At 36.8% G+C, this 23346-nt stretch overlaps 2 protein-coding genes across 3 annotated transcripts; both read right to left on the minus strand.

The window, feature by feature from the left end:
* Positions 1-313: 313 nt before the first annotated feature.
* LOC106153752 (ubiquitin carboxyl-terminal hydrolase 16) lies at positions 314-11752 on the minus strand. Of its 2 annotated transcripts, none has more exons than XM_013527847.3 (20): positions 11574-11752; positions 10882-11044; positions 10478-10566; positions 10014-10163; positions 9610-9713; positions 9127-9245; positions 8771-8895; positions 8541-8588; positions 8016-8180; positions 7305-7438; positions 6923-7010; positions 6472-6550; positions 6241-6329; positions 5842-5898; positions 5286-5459; positions 4826-5051; positions 3484-4389; positions 3175-3269; positions 2756-2842; positions 314-2495 (listed from the first exon to the last, which is right to left on the minus strand). In XM_013527847.3, the coding sequence occupies exons 2-20, from the start codon at positions 11009-11011 to the stop codon at positions 2157-2159; spliced, it is 3204 nt and encodes a 1067-aa protein (XP_013383301.2). In that variant the 5' UTR covers positions 11012-11044; positions 11574-11752; the 3' UTR covers positions 314-2156. The 2 variants fall into 2 exon arrangements, with proteins under 2 accessions (XP_013383301.2, XP_013383299.2); XM_013527845.3 differs by having other exon boundaries at positions 11570-11751.
* A 6664-nt stretch (positions 11753-18416) lies between these two features.
* LOC106153744 (frizzled-9) lies at positions 18417-22026 on the minus strand. Its single transcript, XM_086994633.1, has one exon. The coding sequence runs from the start codon at positions 21741-21743 to the stop codon at positions 19878-19880; it is 1866 nt and encodes a 621-aa protein (XP_086850759.1). The 5' UTR covers positions 21744-22026; the 3' UTR covers positions 18417-19877.
* Between the last annotated feature and the right edge of the window lie 1320 nt (positions 22027-23346).

The raw sequence follows: 23346 nt of genomic DNA on the forward strand, positions 1-23346 counted from the left end.
TTTTAATGTGTATTTTTTTTTGCATTACTAGTTTATTTTACACAATACCAATTGAATGATTAAATTAATACTCTAATCATCATTCCAAGCAATAACCTATTTTGCAAAGGTAAAAGCATCCTTACTGACCACCTTCTCTTGGTAAATAAGAAAAACAAAATAATAATAATAATAATAATAATAATAATAATAATAATAATAATAATAATATATATATATATATATATATATATATATATATATATATATATATATATATATATATATATATATATATATGAAAAAATAGTGAATAAATAAAACCAGAATGCACTTCATTTTCAACCCCATTTTATTTACATAAAGAATCAAAACTGAAGGCTTTATATCTGAAGAAACCATATGAGAATACAAACTAGTATTGCACATTTACAGCATATTCTGTCCTATGTAACATCTGAATTTCAGACATCCTAAAATGTTGTGTGGACTCATGTGACAAATATATTTTTCTAAGACTACGGTGATCAAAAGATTATAATTTAAGTACCCATTCACTATATTAATCAAAACTTTCACGATTACTTTCTTAACACAATACTAATCTGCATGTGAAAATACCACAGTGACAACAATATATACTGCTAATTATATAAACACAGAACTTTTTTGTACAATTAACAACTTAATTAAGGCCTCTTTTAATCTTTTAAATTCATAAACAATATAAAATTCAATACATTTGCAATAATCAAAAAGCTAGGTGAAACATTAAAGGTAGTACCAATAGTTACTTAATCCAATTTGAAAAATCACTTATTCCCATAATGCTCTATGGTTATACTGAAACTTCAAACCAAATAAAAGTGGTCTCAAACACAATAACCAAACAGATAAGGTAAAAGCAGTACCTCCTTTAAGAGACAAGTGGTACAAAAATGGAACTGTTTTCTTTTTTTTATGACGATTTTTTAAAAACTAATCAAACCTCAGTCAGAGGTAGAAAAAAGGTGTAATAAACCACACCCTTCATTGAAGGGGAAGGGGGGGGCGAGCAGAACACCCTTATGGGGTCAGATTTATTAGTAAAATTAATTGACCAGCACTGACATCAAATTAGCTTCAGTCGTGCCAATTTAAATCCAAAAATAGTAAAATTGTCATGTCAAATTTGCATGGCATTTCATGAACTGTAAGTTCTGACCAACATTGCAGTTCATACAAGTTTTATAGCTCGTTCATTTCACTTGCTTTTATATTGATATAATTGGAATTCTAAAAACCACTAAACCGAAATGACACTTTTTAAGACATTTTGAAGAAAACAGATTTTGACAGCATTAGATCATTCAAACAGAGATGGAGATGGATACATACTTAAAGGAAACCACAGAACGACAACTCCAAATTAGCCCTGACATGTCCTCAGAGGGACGAGAAAGAGAGGTTGGCCCCAAACAAAATGTAGGAGTGCTGAAGCTGAGCGAAAAGAATTTGGGTGGCAGACATGTAGTCAACCCCCACAGCAGCAAAAGATAGAGGAAAATGGTGGAGGATGCTGACAAGCCTTAAAAGCCAACCATGGCTTGAAGAGGATAAGTAAGTAAGAAATATCATGCAAACTGTTGACTGATACCTTTATAAGCATGCTGTAGTAGTTGTGAAATGCAAGGTAGCTGACACTGCCAGGGCCCCAGGTGGTGAAGGAAAACAAGTCAGTGTCAGCTCTAGACTGGAATGGGGACCCCATGGAAAATGATGAGCAGCTACCTAACTATACAAAACACTGCAGAGTCCACTTTGACATCCAAGATTTTCATGATGTTTAAACAGTGATAGAAGCAAAGCAAGAAACATATCATTGCACTAAGGGGCATTCAACATGATTCTCAATGACAAACAAAGAGCTTGTTATTTTTTAAAGTCAGTATCTTATCAAATATCTAGTTAGTATCTTCATAGCCATGTGAATTGTTCATGGTTGACATAATATCAAAGGCAAATGACACAATTGTCTCTGGGAGCAAGACTACATATTTCAACCAATATCTCTAGATTATCAACAAATCATAAAATCACACAATCTCTCAAAAGACATGCAACTGCCACCAAAATACACTTGACCACAATTACAGCATCAAATATATCTCCTCTTACAAACAATTACATAGTCTCAATCAAAATATTCTTTCATAAAATAGAAGATAAGCCTGAGCCCGTAGAACATTGGATTCTGCTGCCTCACTGACTCTGCTGTCACTAACGTAAAACCAACGTCCTGGAGGTGGTTTGGGTTCTCCCTCCTCCATCTTAGCCTCCTCTTCCTCATCCTCTGATAAATCTCTAATGGGAAGTTTGGCTGTGATGCCATTGGTCTGCAGGAACTCCTTCAACCTTCCATTGGCATTGGGGCGGACTTTCACAAATGCAGTGTAATGTCCTCCAGTCAGACGACCACTGTGCTCTACCACTCCATAGAGGGCATACAGGATCTTCTTCTTACCACGCTGAACTCTCTACAATTAAACAAAGCTATTGAACATTGTGTATCATTAACTTAAATCAATGCAAGTCTCAATGGAAAGAACCACCACTATATATTAGTTTCAGCCATATAACTATTTTTACAAAATTTACTCAACTTGGCACGAAAAATCAAAATTGTTTCATTTTTTGAACCTGAAGTAAATTTTGTGTATCGTTTTTTTACAAATAAATTCAGTCTGGCATGAACCTGACAGTGTGCATTATTTAATGATATATCTGGCTACTCTACCTGGCACATTGAAGAACAAAATGGAGCCAGATCCAAGATCAAGGGGAAGTCTACATGGCGACTGACCTTCCTGAGAGTGTAACCCACCTTAAACCAAACAAATCAAACTATTCTGTTAACATTTCTTTCATACAAATACCAAGAAATAAGAATACAACATGTTTCTAGTGAACTGCCAACACGAATCTTTAATGTTCAGCTTTTTTTAGGTTTCTGTACATCTTCCCTGATGCAATCAGATACTTGAACAAAAATGTTTATCTTTTCACAAAGAAAAAAAAAATGCACAATTGTAAAATATGCATATTAAAAACTAACATGAATTTATTCTCACACTGCAGTAAAAATTAAATTTCAGTTGAAGATATCACTAGGCACTAGTGATTAAGTTAAAATCTTTACTCCATTTACATTTTTACCTGTTGAAACCTTTTGAGCTGAAGGGTCAGCACAGCTGGTGGGCTGTAGATTTGTAACTGTTTACTTGCACTGGTGTAAGTAGTCCCTTTCTTGCCTGTACAAATAGAAAATGGAGTACAAGTGGGGATGAGCATACACTTTTATAAAATCAGGGTATGAAAAAGTTAATTTTCCAGAGCAGAATTATCCCAAAATTTTTTTCAGTCACCTGGTTAACCCTTATAAGTAAATATATAAAAACTCCTGGTACAAGAAAAGGTCTTTTATACCATTTAGTGACTCAAAAAGGACAAAATTTGTTCACCTACCTCCTGCTTTGCGGTTTCTCTTTGAGCAGAATTCACAACCAAACTTGTTATTGCCCGTTAATAACTCCATGGTGGTGAACTGGTTCAAGCAAGACAAAACGGAGCACTCATAGGGAGTAGGCTTATACCTTGGTGAGAGGGAATACGTAGAGCGTTTTACACACTCTCTTTTCATCTGGTCTCTTGACTTTGGCACCTTGGATTTGCTTTGCAGTGTCTGTGCACTCGAGTTATTGTGTCTTGGAGAAGAGTTCTGGGAATCGGAAGAATACTTGTTGGTTTCAAGAGGTAACACCTGACCATTTACTAAAGAGTTATCTGACAAGCTTTTTACAGATTTAACCGAAGAATTCTGACCATTTTCTGAGGTCTGCTCAGGACAGGTGCTCATATCCTCGGCAACTTTCTCTTGGTCCTTCTCATCAGGTTTAGAATCTGTTTTTAAGGCATTATCATCAGATTTAACCTGAGAAACAGGTGCTTCTTCTAATTGCACTTGAGCTAGAGATGCAGTAATATTATCTAGGTCAGTTACATTTTCCTTAATGCTAGCACTTTCCTCAACCTGCTGACAAGTATTAGTTCCATTTTGTTTTATATGAACCACATTTTCTTTAGTCCTTTCTTCAGAGTTTAAAGAAGGATCCACATCTTCTGCAGTAGATGCTGTGCTTGCACAAAGTCCATCTGAAGCTCCCCCTACTATTAACATCTTCTCTTTGCTGTGACCACCATGATCAGCTTGCTCGTCGCTCAGATGATGCGTGTTCTCAGTGTTTGTGTGTTGAACCTCTTCTTCTTCTTCCACTCTGTCACCCACTGGTACGGTCTCTGGCATTTCAAGTAGTTTGAACTTATTTCTCGAGGTGTCACTTGCTGTTTCTAGGTTGTCCTCTATGTCTGCATCTGAGCATAAAGACAAGGATATTGAACATAACACCACAATTATACATTAAGAATTTTGCAGAAGCATACAGCTCTTTTTTTTTTTTTTGTAACAAATAAAATATGTTTTATAACTTACATCCATTATACGACTTAAATATGATGTGTAAAAAAACATGATTAATTTTATTTGATATAAAAAAAAATCAAAATTCGATGGAAATGAAAATCAATTGGGATGACCAAATTTAGAAGAGTTACATGGATACCATAACACGAGATTTTGAATTAAGTGGAATCCACATAGAGAACTATGGAGAAATGTACTAAATTTCATTACATGGTGCATTTAGCTCTTTTATTTTGCCTTCAATGTCTTTAAGATTTATTTGCCCTAATGACAAAGAAGAACCAGAACTTGGTCATATATCAGAGACAATTTCAAACCAAAACCAACCTGAATTTTCCTCAGTGCTCTGAGACTCCTCTTGCAGTTCTTTTCCATTTTCTACAGTCAGTTCTTCCTTATCTTCCACCTCCCCATCTTTACTCTCATTCTCCTCGATCTCCACTGCCCCATTAACTACATCAGGCTCCCCACCACCTCCATCACCACCACCAGCAGCATCTTCCTGTAAGACACACTGGGGCTGGACCTTGTTCTTCTTTAGTTTACTCATTTTCTGTAAATGAAAAGCAACAATACTGGTGAGAAATAAAGAGGCTGCACAGTATTCTTGGTCACTTCCATTAAATCTGAAGTATGAAAACTTAGTTCAATAACGAAAATAAAACAAAATATAATTTTATATAAATGAAACTCTAATGAAAATCACTTATATATTTTTCTGCAGTTAATTCATTAACCTACAAATTTGTAATTTGTAAAATAAAGATTACTGGTAGGTGATATTCACCTTTTGTTGTTTCCTCTGTTTCTTAGACATGTGTTTGCTGGTGTTCCTGGCAAATCCATCCACAGCATTCAGAGGCTGTTCCTGGCTGTCTTCTTCCTTTTTGCTCACATGCAACCCTTGATCAGGCTTCTTCTTTGAACCAAAGCAACTGCTCAGGCTATTTGGGCGACTGGGCTGATAAAAGAACAAGAAAAAGAATCCCTAATATATAAAAAAAAAACATTAAAAATGCACAAATGATTCAAGGGTAGGTAAATTTATCAAATTTCTAATTTTACTCAAGATAAAGCAGTAATCATTTTAAATGAATATTTTCAACTTTTTATGACAGAAAGAAAAAGAAACACATTAAAACTGTTTGTTAGACTATTTAAGTTGACTAAAATTTTGGTCTGAAAGCCATGACCAACTTTTGGCATGAAATGATTTCTGTAACAAGATCAAGTCATCTTGGGAATGAGAGGATAAATAAGCAATGTTTCGCCATTAACATACATCAACACAGACATCTTACTAAATGTACATAACAATTTTGGTTTTGAAAAAATCTTCTTACCTTTTCTTCAGCTATTGGTAAGGAAAGGTCAAGGAAAGGCTCAAATATCTGGGAAGACTGTAATTTCAATGAATATGCAATAAATATTTAATAAAACCAGTTTTGTAAAAATTACTTCCACTTGTACAGAATAAAAGTTAAAAAGATGTGTGAGATACTTATTTACTCAAACTTAGTTAACATAAGCACCATCTTTCATTATCGCTTGTTGGTATATACAAATGGATATTGTATGATCAAACTGATAAAATACCTTGATATTTGTAACTGTGTTATTTTGCTAACACTTCAATAATTATAAATAACCATTTTTAACATGCTGCTCAACATACGCAGCCCAATACTACTTACACAGAAGCTTTTGGGCATTGATAACCATCAAACTGCAGCTTCACTTACCATGTTGCATTCCTCACATGTGACAGTACTCAGCAGAAGTCCCCCAAACACACTGTCCACAAATGTTTGCTTGGTATACTGTCCATAAACTGCAAATGAAAAAGAATGTGCTACATATTCATCTTCTGTTGAAAAATTTATCTTGAAACTCTTAAAACTAATTAAGAAGTCATACATTTAAGCACATACACTGGTTTTATGCAGCACAAAGAATGATCAGCAACCACTCACCTTTCAGTTTAGCTTTAGTGTCTTCGTCACACTTCTTGGGGTTGATGTTCATCTTCTGTAAAATTGCAGACTGCACCCTCTGAAAATAGGTAATCCATTTTCTGGTAAGTATATTATAATCTTAAATAGAAATACGTCAGAAGTTTCTATATAAAATGCACATGATATAGATACATTGATCAGGACTTGGTGCAATATTGTGACAACTCCCACTCACATGCATGCACCAACATGTGTGCATACATACATACATGCACGCACACACACTGGATGATTTTAAGTGTCCATTTATAGCATACATTTTCTTTCCACTACAGTAAATGTCATACAGAAATGGTATACTGGAATGTTTGTTTCTCTCCTACAGTAAGCAAACTGACAAGCATCTAATATCCAACAACAATTTTACAAAAATAAATAAATAAATAAAACAAATTTTTATCAAAATTACCTTGATTTCTTCTGTTTTCATTCCATCCAGCAGATGGCGCAGTAGTTCATGACTGTCTTGTTGCTGAAACCCTTTAAATCTGGGAGCTCTAAACAAGCAAAGATTGAAAATCAACATTTCCCTTTTATATCAAACAATGATATCTGTAAGGGCACCAAAATATAGAACTGTAAGGCCTTTTAACAGACAGAAATACCAAAATACAACTAAATAACCACTGTAACATTTATCATATAAATTCACTACACAACCATTCTAGTTTACCATCTTCCCAGACTGAAATGGTTAAGACCTGTGACTAGCAGGGCAGTGCAAATGTCTTACACAATTACGATTATTTAATTGAAAATTTCCTTTGTAACAATGTAACAACATGACCTACTTTTTACACACTTGTCCAAAGAGGTAGCTTGGGCTGATCACATTATTCTTGGTGGCGGAGTTCATGTCTTTGAGAAAAGACAGCATGGAGAGGGTCAGAGATCCGGCCTCAGGTAGCTCCACTGACAGAGGCTCCTTAAACAAGGACACAAGATCAATGACATCTAACTTATTATTTTCAGTAGATATTAATCAAGATTTGTACAGTCCTACAGTTTTACCTTGTGCGACAGTCATCAATATGTGCACTTGATGGGCAGTGCCCACATCAATTCACTGTCACTGGATATCATGTAGCATACACTTTCCCTCCAAAACTGTGATACAAAGATACAGATTGGGTCTACTGGTATGCTCTCTTCAAGCAAACATGTACAGTTTGAGATGTAAACATTTGCAAAATGCCAGTAAAACTGAAGCTGTGTCAGTGAAATTTCATACAAATATTCAGTTACTGGCCACCATTAACGATTTGGGCAACTTGATCCTATGACCCTTGTGGTTTAAAGGATTAGTTACTTAAAAAGGTGTTTGGCATAGACTGCATGTAAAGCACTTTTCATGTTGTTCTTATTGATCAATTGTTCATCAAAAAATTTTTTCATGTGTTAAAAGAACCAATTACAAGTTTAACTATCATCTACATAACAATTTAATCTATGAAGAAACAAAACATCTATTATTGATACCTAAAGGTATTTCTGACACTTACAACTCTGATCCTAGGCTGGAGTTTTTCCTCCGTATCGCTGTCCTCCTCACTGGACTGGTCACTGGAGCTCACATCTGCATCAGCATTGGAGGCTATGTGGACACTTAGTCCCTTCTTACTGTTCTCATTTAGGATCTCCTCCAGAGCATAGGTCTGGCTCAGGTTCTGAAAAAATAGGGATCTATCAGTTAGAGAAGATAATGTCAGCAAAAAAAAGCAGAAACAGGCTTACTGACTGTATTAAGCCTTATTTTAAGTATAAGACACCAACTAAACTTTATCTGGGTCAAAACGTTTTGAATCATTATCTGTCACAAAAGTATAAGACATTTACTATATATAAAATGCAAACTGGGTCAAATCTCTATGGATCATTCTCACTATGAATGTAAAGAATGAAACTGTATATATATATAACAATATTAATTAAAGAAAATCAACTGCCCCTCTTTTAGCTTCTTAAGTATCCCTCCACCCCCACTGCCCGAAATGAAATTGTATAAATCCGCGAGTCTACATACTCACCTGCATCACAGCATTGAAGAAACAGGTGTTGCCAAGGTTACTGAGGCCCTAAAATTTATACCTCAAGTTAACACATCAAACTATTTTCCAACCAAAATACTCCAAAATCAAAAGTTTTTTTATACTTAAGTAATATTGAGAACAGATCCTGCAATACATTTGAAAAATGACAATCATTAAATAAAATCCTAAGTCAAAAAATACACAAACCAGTTAGATACTGAACTTACCTTGACCTTGCCTGGTAATAAAGAGGAAGGCGCCTGTGTGGTGCTGGTCGCCCCCTTCACCTTGTTGCTCTGCTGGTTTTTGTTATCTTGGGAAACTGCCTCCTCTTCTGCTGCAACTTTCTTTACTAGAAGAGAATGTTTTGTCATTTCTGTATGCATAAATAATAAAACTTTGACTACAAAAACAAAGTTCATTGCAAGGAAACAACTCAGTTGCCCTTTCAAGTCCTGTGTAATTACCAAATATGAATTCCCATTCTTGACTTGAAATTTATTTCACAGATCCTGGATTAAAAATTCAATTATATATATGAAAAGTCCAGTAAAAAAATTTAAATTCCATTAACTAGTCTCACCAGCTGCTGATGCTGGCTGCTCTGGTTTTGGCATCCCAGCTTGCTTCCTGACAAACTCCACACATTCCTCTAGCTTCTTACTGATGGCAAGATCCACCTCATCATCACACTCATAACACCTGAACATGAACATTACCAAACGTATGTGAAACTGATCAATTCAACTACAAAGTGTGACTTTGTCTTTTGAACTCTAATACATTTATCAGTCCTGTGTTTTGTAATTTTGAAAAATAAAGGTTTCATCAATTTTACATAGTCCACAGGGATGTTATGCACGTGGGTGTATTTCTTTTTAAAGTACTATCATTGTTAATAAATTATCATTTTTATTTAAAATATAACCCTTATTTTGTCAATTTCAACAAGAACCCAAAATGAAACAAGCCATCTGCAGTAATTGTGGAAAATGGCATCTACCGCAATCTTATATTTACTGATCTCCACACACCAATTCATTTAGCTCTGGTATCACTGACTTACCACACTAGCCAAGTGGTTAGATTAACTACCATAGAGTGGGACACAGAGCGTGGGGCCTGAAAGTGCTTCAAAGCATGCTGGTGCTTGGAATTGCGATCACAACCCTGAAATAACAAAAACAAAATCCTTGAAAATAGATGCAAGTAGAAATAAATGTCTCTCATGGTTCTCTTCAACTAAATATTACATTTGAATTGTCCTTAAAATTCATATTTTGCTCTGGACAGTGCCACACTGTGAAAATATCATAACTCACTACAAAGCTTAAGCTTGCCTATTAACTCACATAATAATTACAAAACACAAGGTTACTAATCTTTAAAAAATCGGAAAAATCAATTGGGTTACAATCTAAAAATCACCAAACTACCCAAGAAATAAAAAAATAATTTTTAAGTTCTCACCTGATTTCCACATTGTAAGCAAACCCAGATAGTTGTTTCTAATTCATCTAGCATGTCATCTGGATCTGGCTCTGGCACGGCTGCAGCCCCAGAGGAGGTGTTACTGCCACCTGTCTGATTCTTGCTGTTGGCGCCATCTTTACTACAAGCCTAATGGTAAATCAATAGCTTCGATTGAGATTTATCCCACCATTGTGTTGAATTTACAAATATATGTGAAAACAATGCAAGAAAAGTTGTTTTCATTAAATACTTGCAATTTTTTATAATTTACACTGCTGTACAGGGTCACATCTGGTTTATGAAATCAAATTAATAAGCATCAGTTCTGGAGTTAATGTTCCGTCACAGACCAAATGATAAGTTTACCAAGCCCCAAAGTGTGACACATTTTGGAACTGATTCCCTCACACCTGCTCTCATCCATATGTAACCGTAATGCCTTATAAGAGAAAGATAATTACCAAGCAGTCCCCAATAGGTCCACCCTGTCTCAAACCCTTCCTGACAGCTGCCAAGTTCACAGACTTGTTAATGTGTCTGCAATTTTTTGCTACAATAAAGAGAGATAATAAAAGTTCATAAATATTATTCATCTTTCTTATATCCAAAGCATAAATATCAGGCTAAGTGCACCAAAATAAACATAATCAGAAATAGGAAGTAGAAAATTTTCAAAAATATGTGAATAGCCTGTCTGGTCACATCAAGCTATAAATACTTTTATCCGATTACAAGAAATATTTCAACTGGCAGGTACATTCCTCTCATATCTGTTTTATAGGAAACAATAAACTAACAAAAAATAATGTGGCTAACAAAGTTCCCCACGTTGACCTTTGTTGATTTCACAGCAGGTACAACTAACCTGCTGCTACAGCAGCTGCCTCATCATCTTCACTTGTGTTGAATTCATTCTCATGACTAGCCTTGCGCAACTTGTGCTTCTTTTTCCCCATGCTGTACTGAGATGGGATACTGGACTCAAGGACTCGCATTGGACAGGCTGTCACTTACTCATCTAATTTTATCTGGTAATAAAACATCTTCCTACATTCATATTTTAATTTGGAGAACAAAATGATTATAAACAATTTTTTTCATACATAAACAGCAAATGAATTGCTCACATTTTATCCTACTTTCATTTTTATGATTGATTAAATGCTCTGTCAGAACAGAAACCATTCGAGGAATTTAACATCAGAACAGACTTGAAACTCTTCCTGCCAGGTTGGGCAAAAGGGCAATTTTAAGCCAGGTTTTGTGTTACAAGATTGGCATGCTTTAATTTCCAACCGAATTGAAGAGAATCACGCCAAAACTGAAATTTCTTAGTACATATTACACTTTATAAAGTTAGTTTCATCGGTAAGTCACGCAAGCGACATCTCTCATCAAACGATCAACCCACGCGTGAACTTGCCATTCTGACTAAACCATAATTATGTCAAGCTGTTTCCAATGGCTGGCAATTCATATCGCTTATCTAGCTAGTTATCCTATTACTATATCAATCGTTTATTATTACGAATGACAAACAGGTGACAACTTACCTACTTTTATCTAAGAAAACGAGAGACAAATACCAGGAAGGTCCTCATGGTTGATATCATGGCTTCACCTGAACGAGATGATTTACGTCAGGTCGTTATCGTAGAACTCAATCTTAGTAGCAAGGAAATTGTATATAAAAAGATGTAATTGGCAAGCAATATTAGACTTATTCTTGCATACTCGCAAGATATTGATACCTAAAGCATCTGTTATTATTTTATGAACAATCTCAGTGTCGTAGTGGGTCCAGAGGGCAGCACATACTAGATTGAAAAAATATTTCCAAGATAAACCAAAGAAAACTAAGATGTTGAGTAAGCTTGTCTTGATTGTAGCCGCACGACACTGATAGGTGCTGCCATCCTGCAGGTGAAAATTTTATTCTCATTAAAATATCACCATAGTGTCACACTTTATAAATTTTTTTCATAAGTTAAATGGTCTGAAGCGTTTTAAAGTTTAAGAAAACATACTTAATGGGTGCCGGCATTAGTTCACGATTTTATAGAGCTTCTTTTTAACAAATATTTTCATCGATATGATGAAAGAATAAGAATTGTGTTGAGAATGACTATAAATTATTTAAGAGCATTTTGGGATTTTTTGTAAAGTTTGTATTTCAATTAGTTCATTCTTTAATATTATGAATTTTGGTTTTTTTTTTTTTTTTGCTTATAGCGTATAGGCCTATCTTGACCTATATCTTTAAATGACAAACAACATTTGTGTGGGTATAAATCTAATCTAACAAGTTTTTCAACCTGCAACACAAAATACCTTTGAAATTGTAATGTTAATCTATTTTAGTGGTTTTTCCCCTGTCTTTCTCTCTCTCTCTCTCTCTCTCTCTCTCAGAACATCGTCTACACCACACAAATACACACACCTCTATACAAAAACGAAGAGCTCTTAAATCACCATCAAAAGAAGTTCTTTCTCAACAAATTATTCCTTTAAAACACTGCCCTCCATTTCCAACCCCTCTTTCATTGCATGTAAGAAAAGAATATCAAATTTGTTGCTCTGAAATTTGACGACAAGGGCTTTCTGTTATCGCCCTCGAACGGAGCTTTTTAACTGTCACATAGAATTACCGAGGCGATCGACAAGAACAAACTCTGTGCAGAAATCGGAAATCTCTTTCTGTGGAGTTATATCAATTTTCTGGATGTCTGAATTTTCGCCGCAAAACCATCTCTCTGCAGTGGGTATCACTGCTTAATCAAATCAATTAGTTGGGCGTTCGATTTCGGAAAGCGTCGTTGCGATTATTTCATTTCGGTATGGCTGAAGTTACAGGTGGGGGGATCTCTACCTAAGGCATTGTAAACTGAGAAAGTACGAAAGGAAATCACTGCAGTATAGATTCTAGAAAAGCACATTTTAGTGCGGATTAATTTTATCTCTCGTCCAGCTGTCGGCTAAATTCCTATCCCATCCCTCAGAGCCAGTATGTGGGTCTAGTTAATAGATGATAGGCTGCGACAGCATATCGCTCAATTTAAGGATATGTCGTCATATTATCTTCACAAATTTGATGGATGAGAGCTGTTTTTTTGCACGACCGTATCAAGGCTTGTCTGCTTCGGTGAGCATATTTCACAGCAAATGTTTGCAATAAACTTGTTTTATTTCTATCTCCTGCGCGCTCAGCGTGATGGGTATATGATGTAGTATTTCAATTTTAGGGTCTCTCCCTATATTTGCCATATTTTTGTGAATTGTGCCGACGAGAAAAAGAAAGCAATGGGCGGTGCGGTGTAATAGGAAACACAAACATGATATTTGCTTTAGCACACTTTCAATTTAAGACAAGAATGTGCTTTATTACTAAACCAGGCTGGGGTGCTGCTCTACTATGTGTCTCCAAGCGCCCTAGGGCCAACAGTTGGTTTTGTGGTATTTGGTAATGATTACATTTAGGCAAGAATAAAGATCTTAAAGCTATCTTAATTTGTTTTCCACAATAAACATGTTTGTGGAGGATCTTTTCTTGAAAAGAAACAACAAAGGTGCGGGGACGGACAATACATCTAATCCACTTATTACAGTAGCAATATTATTTGGAAAAAATTTCCATCCGTCCCTTTCTCTGCGGTCTTTTTTGTTGTTGTGTCGCAGTTTATTCATAAATCCTAACTTTGATCTCTTAGATACACAATGTAGATTGTCAAAGCGGAGTAGAGGAACTTTGATGAATCTTCCCGACTCAAAGCCTCGGGGCTGGAAACACACTGCAAGTAGACGGTCGGATGCCAAGTGGATGCAATTTATTGCAGTCACTCCGGGTAATCGCTCTCCGGGCCAAAGGAACAGATTGCTTTCATTTTCTCCCTAAAGGTTAACCAGCCGTCCATCCTCAGCAGCTACCATGAAATATTCTAGAATGTTAAGGTCGATTAAATCAAGAGGAACACGTCAAATACAATGTTCATCTTTTGCGTATGATATTGAATTACTTACATTCTTACTTTGTTTATTATCAACGCATATCAGAAACGGGGGAACATAGATGATTTTTTATATCTCTATGGTGGAATTACATTGGAATTTTCACTAAAAAAACAAATTTCTTTTTCTGATTTTAATGTCCAAGATAACTGCAGAGGAATGTCACTTTGCGATTTTCTTTCTTTTTTTCCCTATTCGATCGACTTAAATTGCCCATCACCAGACCCGTTTTTACGAAACTACACATCCATTTGCACCGTTAAACCCTGGCCAGGGACGTCATGTACCCCATAAAGCCCTAACCTTTCACTCATTGCCCCTTCACATGCGAAAAGAAAATGAAATTCTGGTCGAGATTAAGACCGTGGCGCATGCAAAATACTCACTAGAACATATGGGGATGAATTTTATCATTCATGATATCTGAATTAGCGGCCGAAGTAAGACGGGCATTAAATGAATCACGGCAAGTGGATCAATTACAATTATGCTCCTCCGCGAATCATAACACATCTAAAACTAAATTAGCTGATATACGCCTGGGTGTTAACAGTGCCCGTTTGTTTTAGCTGTATGTTGAAATCTACACACAAGATAAGAGCAAAGAACTTAAGAAAATGCGTCTTTGATATTGGATTTCTGTAATTGGATCTGCTTATGCTTTATACATCCACGAAGCTGTGGATATGGTTCTGTCGTCTGTAATAATCATTTAAGTAACTTAAAGACTGAAAATTGACCATATAAAGAGACTCAATTTTGTTTCATTTTGTTTTATTTATTTATTTATTTGTGGAGGGAGGGTATAAAAGAAATGATATTATTTTGAAATATTGTGATGCATGCAAAAAAAAAAGAATATCCCATATTTTGTTCTCCATTCTTCCTCAATCAGCATACAAACATTTCAGCTCTCAATCATACCTACCCGCAGCCAAACAAAAATTACATTTTAGATGAAGACCACAAGTACTCGGCCATGACTGACTTAGCTCTTCCACGATAAGAACAATCCGATCAACTTCCCATATCACAAACAGTATTTGTTTTTCTTCGGTCTTAAAGGAAGGGTTAATAAGCACACTGATATCTAAATTTGTGATTAGTCACAGCACTGGCTGCATGTCCTCTAATAATGTTGGGTCTACAGAAATGATAAACCAAAAATGACATATATATATATATATATATATATATATATATATATATATATATATATATTCGCAGGTAATCCCTCACAGCCAGTTGCGCGTTGACACGGAGTTTTGTTTTGTCAGCACTTATCAGATGCTGATAGTTCAGTTCACCGGGTTTATCATCGACTGGCGCAAACTGTTTTTTAATGTTAGAACAGTGCTTTGTTGAATGTCAACTACGGGTGTGTACGTGCAATTTTGCAAGATAAATCAAACTATCGGAGACATCCACATCAGCTTGACAAGATTATGACGGAATGCATTGCTCCTTGGTCTATTCGAACAAAGATCTTATCGGTGTAACAGCAAGATTGCATGTACATGAGTGAAGATGTCCCTCTAGAAGTATTAATGGATAGCATATTATTAACACCTCGCCCATTTCTGAGCAGTGGGAGACGTCAAAAGTGATCCCAAGGGTTAACCCTCTGTCAGCATTTCATATCGTCATTTTCTATCTTCATATTCCCACATGAAATGAGAGTCAGTCACGCAGCGGGGAAATATGACAGGGATCATATTGTACATTATAGTTCTAGTCGCGTAGAAAGAGAACAAGCCAAAGGCAGTGGTTACGTAGTTAAACATTTAAATATATACGATCTCAAGTGTTGCAGTTTGCTTTGTCCCTTTAATTAAAACATGATTCAGATGATGATTATCATCATCATCATCATCATCAACGGCATGAGGGCGAATGAAAAAGATTACCAAACGAACGACAAGAAGAAAGAAAATATACAGTGAGAACTATATTGTGCATTATAGGCATTATAAACAAGCCTAGTGACTAAAATCCAAGCTCCGTCAAATATTGCATACCAGATTGTTCTCATTTATGAGAGAGAAAATTAAACCTTCGAGACATAATGCAAGTTATATGTAGCGGAGACACAGGCGTAATATAATCATATATGGTGAATATAACGTGTGCGCACGTTTTTCCTATTTGCTAAAAAGCATTCATTTTGTTGGGCCATAATTGCGCTGACATGTCGAGCATTTTGGCAACGTCTGCTGCAAAATATTTAGTAACATATTGCAGACGACTTATTCAGTTCTAGTAGCTTAGTCATATAGATTCTAACAGATCCATATATTTATCATTAGTTAAGTATGATGAGTTGAAATGAGTATAGAAGGAGACACGGCATGTCTATAACAGAAGGTAAATGCATTCTTTAGACTATTTGACATTCCTCTCACGTGCGTGCTTTTTAGATTTTATCTTAAATACAGCCGATTTGATCACATTTGGGAGTTGGAACCACCTTGTGACCCGAGGTGCACTTTGTTGATAAGTCAAAATGGTAAAAGTGCCATCAGTTTCGAAAAACAAAATGAGTAGGCTTTTAAGCATGGTTTTTCTTTTATTTCACGCGAACAAAAAAAAAAAAAAAAAAAAAACTTTTTGAAACACGTGAACACATTTTAAAGACAGGCAATGTGCGTCTCAGGTTCGAATCCGTGCTACAAACTATGTACTCAGCAGATGCTAATGTATTTCTATAATATTCACACGTATGTAGTACTACATATACTTCTCAAAAAAACAGTAAAGGTATGCTGGTTCGTTTTACATCAAACAGACTCAGAATATGCGACGTGCCAAGCACGCTACGGGCCTCGGATGGAATTTTCTGCAAATTACCCCTTCTACTTTACGCTACTATTAAAGATCAATCCATGTTCTTTGAAAAAAAATCAATTTTGTTGAGTTTTTTGTCTCTTGACAGAGTAGCATTTTGGCAAGTTCAATCTCTTCCCACAGTTAATCAAAGTTGATGAAAAACGCAGTCTAGTGATATCTTCAGAAAATTGTAAACAGCTAACACAACTGATCAACATGCCCGTTAGAATGTTGTAAGTTAAATCTCGTAGTTTGTGCTCTACTCGGTCAACGTGAACCTCACGTCGCTCAAACACTGCAGAGTTTGGCAGACGCGCCGTTTTGAGTAGACCCCCTGGGTCGACATTGCAGGATATTACACCGCAAAGATGCCCGACATCAGTTCTAACGCAAAGCTGATCGCGACCATATTATGGAAGATATGACGTCCTATAAAAACATGAAAAAAAGAAGGAAATTCACACCAGAACAGGATATTCGATCACAAATTATTAACACTTTAATGCATTTATGAAATCAGGAAACTAAATTGATTTTTCTTCGTCCTTTTTGAAGTTAAAAGCTTTTCTGCAAAATTACAACAAAGAATGTATTCAGTTTTTATGGAAAACGCATCACATCAGTCAGATGTGTTCATTGTGCCCGGTACAAGTTATTAGAGACACCGGGGACTCGCATTCCTCTTCTCTTTGGTATTATCTCTCCAATAAAACTCGACCTCTGACCTCTTATCATTTAGTTGTAAGCTTCTCAAATCAAGAACCGATATGCCACTCACGCTGCAGTGTATTTCAAACCCCGCCATTGAGACTACTTAGACAAAATGGCCCAACAAGAAAACTTCTAAACTGATAACAGCATGACGCGCTAGATATTTCCGATGAGAACACAATAGAAGGATTTAATCCGGTTTAGCAATGGTGTTGATAACAGGGAATTAAGACTTCGAGGAGCGACTAAGTACAGTAAACTACATGGAGTTGGAAGTGCGCACACATACACAATCAAACACTACCCGGGCATGCTTTCTACCCCAGCTCATTATCAAACTTAGAAAAAGCCCCGCCAAACGTCGTTAACACAAATTTCCTGCGTTGGAACAGATCAGCGACGGGTGGTAGATATGAAATGGATTTCTCCGTGCCAAATTTAATTGATTTACTATATCTTTGGGTCTCTTCCTACGCACGGAAACGGAAGAACTGCTGCACACTACATATTTACAAAGCGAAATTTAGACTTGGGAAGTTTCATCTACATTGCACGAATCTTTAAAGGGAAAACGGTACATATGGTGGGAAAACGCGCGCGCAGCAGCGCGGGCCTCGACCTACGTAATCGTGTCAGTTAGCGGACCGACTGCGTTATTCAGATAAAGCACAGATGTTGTCAGTACTATGCTGAGTACAAAACACGTGTGATTAGAGGCGCATCGAGTGGGGGTCTAAAGCTTTAGCACTGAAGTGTTACACAAAGCACAACACAAACTACAACCTTGTTTTCTTTCCTTTAAACCAGGTGGCCGGCGTTACAACTGATGCAAAATGAAGCAACAACAACTTGTGAAAGCCCATTGTGACAAATATATCGAGCGTTTTATTATAATTTTCGATCCAAACGGCCGAGTGATTGAAATCAAAAACACCAGCTTAACTGCTTTGTTACAAAATTACAACTCCACATTTTATGTTACAAACGTGAAATAAAAGTTCCCTTACTTACTAATCGATTCAGTATTGCGTTTGAAGCATGGACTCCCATGTTTCATTATTAGTGACGTGCGAATTAACACAAGGTGAGCATTTTAAGTACTATCCCAACCCTGCACGATATTTCTAAATATAAATAAAAGTAAAAAGGATTACTGTGCACAATTTTGTTCACCTTTGTTCTAATGATCACTCAAAAACGATCTAAATTATCAGTACGGGTGGCAAATGCAGGTTTCCGGAAGTGAAAAAAAAAAAGGATGCGCGATTATTGGCATCGTTAGTAAACTGCAACTATAGCACCAGCAGAACGAGTCTTGCAAAAATTTCTGCAGACCTAAAATAAAAATAAACAAACGGCAAGAATATGTGAACCACTACAATGTTAAAGTATCTGTTTGACATCTCAGAGTAATAGAGTTCATATGAAGACTTCCATCATCAATCAGCCGCGCTTCACCTTGTGACAGCTGGCTGCCGTAGCATTTAGGTCAGAAAAATATCATCTGCCTATAGTTCTATGATCAACAAAACATTCAACTCAAATAGAAGACTAAGGAAAATCCATTCCCTTTGATATCCTTCCACTTCAATAGAAATTCCCCATTTAAAGATCAAGGGCGATTGGTCCCGGTGCAGATAATTCTTTCAAGTTTCCTGATTTTTATCGAGAGGCACCAGACGTTATCTTTCAGTACCTGATCCAAAACGGCAGACTTTTGGATCTCTATGTCGAAACTGAATAAATTTGCTGTGTTTATACAACACACTTTAACAATACCCCATCTAATTAAACTCATACGGGCTCTCCTTTCCGGCTAGTGCACATGAATTACCTGTATGGCACGGTGGGACAAAGCAAACAAAAGAACGAACTAAATGCACAGGGACCGACCCCCACTTTATGGGTACCTTCCAAATAAATTAGTATCTGTGCTCACATAGAAGTCTTATCACTCATCTTCCAGGATGAACCGGAGAATTCCAAGGCTTTGATTACGTTTAAGTACAAACAATCTAGCCGATTGTTAACTGCCTTGAGTTCTCTGTAGTACAAAGCCTATTGTAATCAGGTATCCATTTGCAATTACTCTGCAAACGGGCTGCGGATTACCACTTAAAGTCAACACTTATCACACAAAAGCTATTTTAACTGTAGCTCTCCTCGCTTATTCATTGCACAATTTTGTAAACCAGGAAAATTCAACAACTCTGTTGAAGTTGGGGTTAAATAAAAATAAAGTCTCTCTTAACTTAAAGGATTTTGGCCACTTGAACGGCAGTATGATCATACTTCAAAGCTTTCCACAGCCCCTCAGTATCACACCCTGACCCCCACTACGTCCTTGTCTTTCTGACCCGCGGGGACCATTTTAACTACAGTGGCTTGTTGAGGTGCTGGGTATGCCATCACCACGGTTGGACTGGGAACGTTTGTGGTGGACTTTCGTGGAGAAAATCTCCTTGAGCAAAACATTTTCCATGAGTTTATCGTCTTCCCTGTCCATATCCACATCCCGCTGGTGATGCCAACAATTAGAGACATGAAGATTTTGAGCATGTAAACTTCCACTGTAGGAATGGAGGCTTCTAAACTACAGTCTTGTGCTCCAGACTCTGTTTCTTTACATGGTCTGGCCATTGCTATTTGTCTCCAAGCATCAGCATTTAGCTGCTCATAGAATAAACACCCAACCACACAGGTGGCTGGCACAGTATATAACACAGAAAAGATTCCTATTTTTGCCATGAGTTTTTCTAGTTTTCTGAGGTTCTGTCCCCCATTGTTTTTCAAATTTTTCCTGATGTGCACCATGGCAACAAACCCGGCTAATATAAATGCTGTTCCAAGGAGGAGATAAGTAAACAGTGGAGCTAGAACAAATGCAGTTAATGCTGTCTTATCTTGATGTCCAACATAGCATAATCCAGTCAGCTCATCCCCATCGACACGCCTCATTGTGAGGATAATAATGGTCTTGATGGCTGGGATGGCCCAGGCGGCAAGATGAAAATAACTACTCAGAGCCTCTATTGCTTCCTCTCCCCACTTCCTCCCCGCAGCCAAAAACCATGTTACTGTCAGAATCACCCACCAAATCGAACTGGCCATACCAAAAAAATAAAGAATCAAGAAAACGACGATGCACCAAGTGCTTTCAAGACCCTCTTGAATTAAGAAGTCTCCTTTCTTGCTATGATCACAAGAGATTGGGTCAGCTCCAATGCTGGCCCGTATTATATAGGCTGTGGAATAAATCAAGTAACACACAGACAAGAAGATGATGGGTCTTTCTGGGTACTTGAATCTTGATGTGTCTATGATATATGTGAACACTGTAATTAGGGTAGAAAGTGAGCATAACGAGGCCCAGATTGTCATCCATATAAATGCAAATTCTTTGTCACTATGTCGGAAATATACATCTATGTTACACTTGGGTGCACATGTATCATTTTCTCCTTGTTTACTGATATGTAAAAATCTATCCGTACATGTCAGCTGTCCCTTTTCACCGACCACCCCATAACTGGGGTCATCTTTGGGTATTTTGACAGTGCTTGGAACAGTTGTAGTTGTGGTTGTTCTTTCTTTAAGGAATTCCTGTAATTTGTCCCATCCTGTGTTGTCCCATGGGCTCTGTGAAATACCAATGCCCGCAGGTAAACGGTCCAAATCAATAGGGTGTTTATCACGTTCAGCTTCACTTGGAATTTCCATATCTTTTGGAGCTTCCATACAAAGTTTTCCCTTTTTGTCAGGGAAATTTGAACAGTTTAACATACTTGGCCAATTGAAGTTGAATCGATGTAGTACTGGCTCGCATTTTTCTTTCACTTTTTGACACATAGTCCTACATGGGGGTATTACCAGTATCTCATCGACTTGTTCGGTGCACATAGGCGCATGAAGCGAACACAGAAAAAACTTTAATAAACTCGTGCTCAGTCCTGTACATCCTATTTGAATCAATGGAATAAACTCCTGTACCCGCAAGCCCGCCTCATCTTGAGTCCTATGTCCCACGATATTTGGCATACTGGTCATGTTATATTTCATGTCGGAACAGAAGGTGATGGCTATACGCTCACACCGCTCGTGAGCTGTGTGAAAGTCCTGATATCCCTGGCCCAGCACCGCAGTACTTATGGTGCTTAACACCACTATCCATCTCCACAGGGCCATAGTAAAGCTCTGGGAGTCGCAGAATCCTCTTAAACAGCACTCGGTAAGAGTCTCCTGCGGCGTGCTCCTTCGCTAGGGTAAACAGCTCTTCAGCTGGAAAGACTTCAGCACTCGACTGCGTGAAGGCTGCTAGTATCACCGCTTAACTCAATGTTGAATGATCAATACGCCAACAACAGGTTCGAATAATAAATCTATATAAGATTCTTTTCACACACATCAAATGTGTACAAATATCGATTATGAAGCGGAAGGCTTTGACACTTTGAATAGTAACACGATCCGGGTTTTTGTGCGCTTTTTATAGTACTATTTTGCGAGCAATCAGCGTGTCGTCCGTATTCCTCCGCTCGGTAGGCGGAATGTTTTGCTCACTTTGAACCAACCGCACGAGCATCCAGCCATGTCAATCACCCCGCAGGCCCAGTAATGGGATACCCTTACTTTAATACAATGACAATCAGCCTTCAGCATAGCAAGAAAAAGAAAAAATACAAACTGCATTTAACTGGGTTTCGCTTGATCTCCACCAACAATTTATCTTTATTATCTTTTCTTTAACATCTTCCAATTATGCGATTCTCCTGTCTAGATGCTTTGCCAGCATGGTTGAGGCAAGCTACTCTAAAAGATTGCCCTCTTTGATAAACAGCCATTGGAAAGTCGTTTACCATTTTGATGCTATAAATCAACATGTTGGTGTCATATTTTCTGGTCACTAACGTTGAACAAGCCTCAAAAATTATAGACCAATTACGTAATTCCGCAGAATACTTATCATGGACACACAATATCCCCGTTTTGATTTCAGCACGTAATGGCCATTACTGATATGTGGAAGCGTCACTGTCCGTTCTTATGGCTTTGTGCATGTGCCTACCAGCCTTGTGATATTTTTACTTAGAAATATTTAGAATTGAAATGTAATAAATATTTAGGTAGGCCCTATTATCAGAATTGTAAGGGGTGTGTTGCGGATGTCACAGCTTCATTTTTTTGTGGTTAGCATGTAGGTGTGAGAGGATTAGAAAAAACGAAGGGAGGGGCTATAACAGAATGAAAGGGGACTGATGAAGGCCAGCAAAGAAACTAGTTTTAGTTAAACAAGTTATATAGAAAATTAAAGGGGGACTTCTGCATTAAACAAGGTTCACCGTTATTAATTTACCAAAATGAGTCCATCAACTTATATGCAGGTACTAACTATCCCCCCTCTTAGATATGTACCAGTAGTTAGTTATTACACAATGAAATGCTATATGAAACTCTTCTCCCATTTTTTTTTTTTTTTGCTTTGCATTTTCAAAAACCTTCTATTTATTTATTTATTTATTTATTTATTTATTGAAAATTGAAATTGCATTATTAGACAATAAAACAAGTGCACAACAAGAGGGAAAGCTATCCCATACTGGATAACATTGCAAATAATTATATATCGATGATTGAATGTAATATAACCAATATTATCCCTTTCAGTAAAAGGGGTTAGCAAACACATTGGCACTTATATAATAAGAATTACTTAAAGTTTAAATGTATGGGGTCGACAAAACTTGGGAATCCTTTTAACATTATCTAAAGTGTAATTCTGGATGAAAAT

Source organism: Lingula anatina, chromosome 1 (genome assembly GCF_051362555.1).
Source record: "Lingula anatina isolate TDL-2025a chromosome 1, LinAna3.0, whole genome shotgun sequence".
Classification (NCBI taxonomy): Eukaryota; Metazoa; Brachiopoda; class Lingulata; order Lingulida; family Lingulidae; genus Lingula; species Lingula anatina.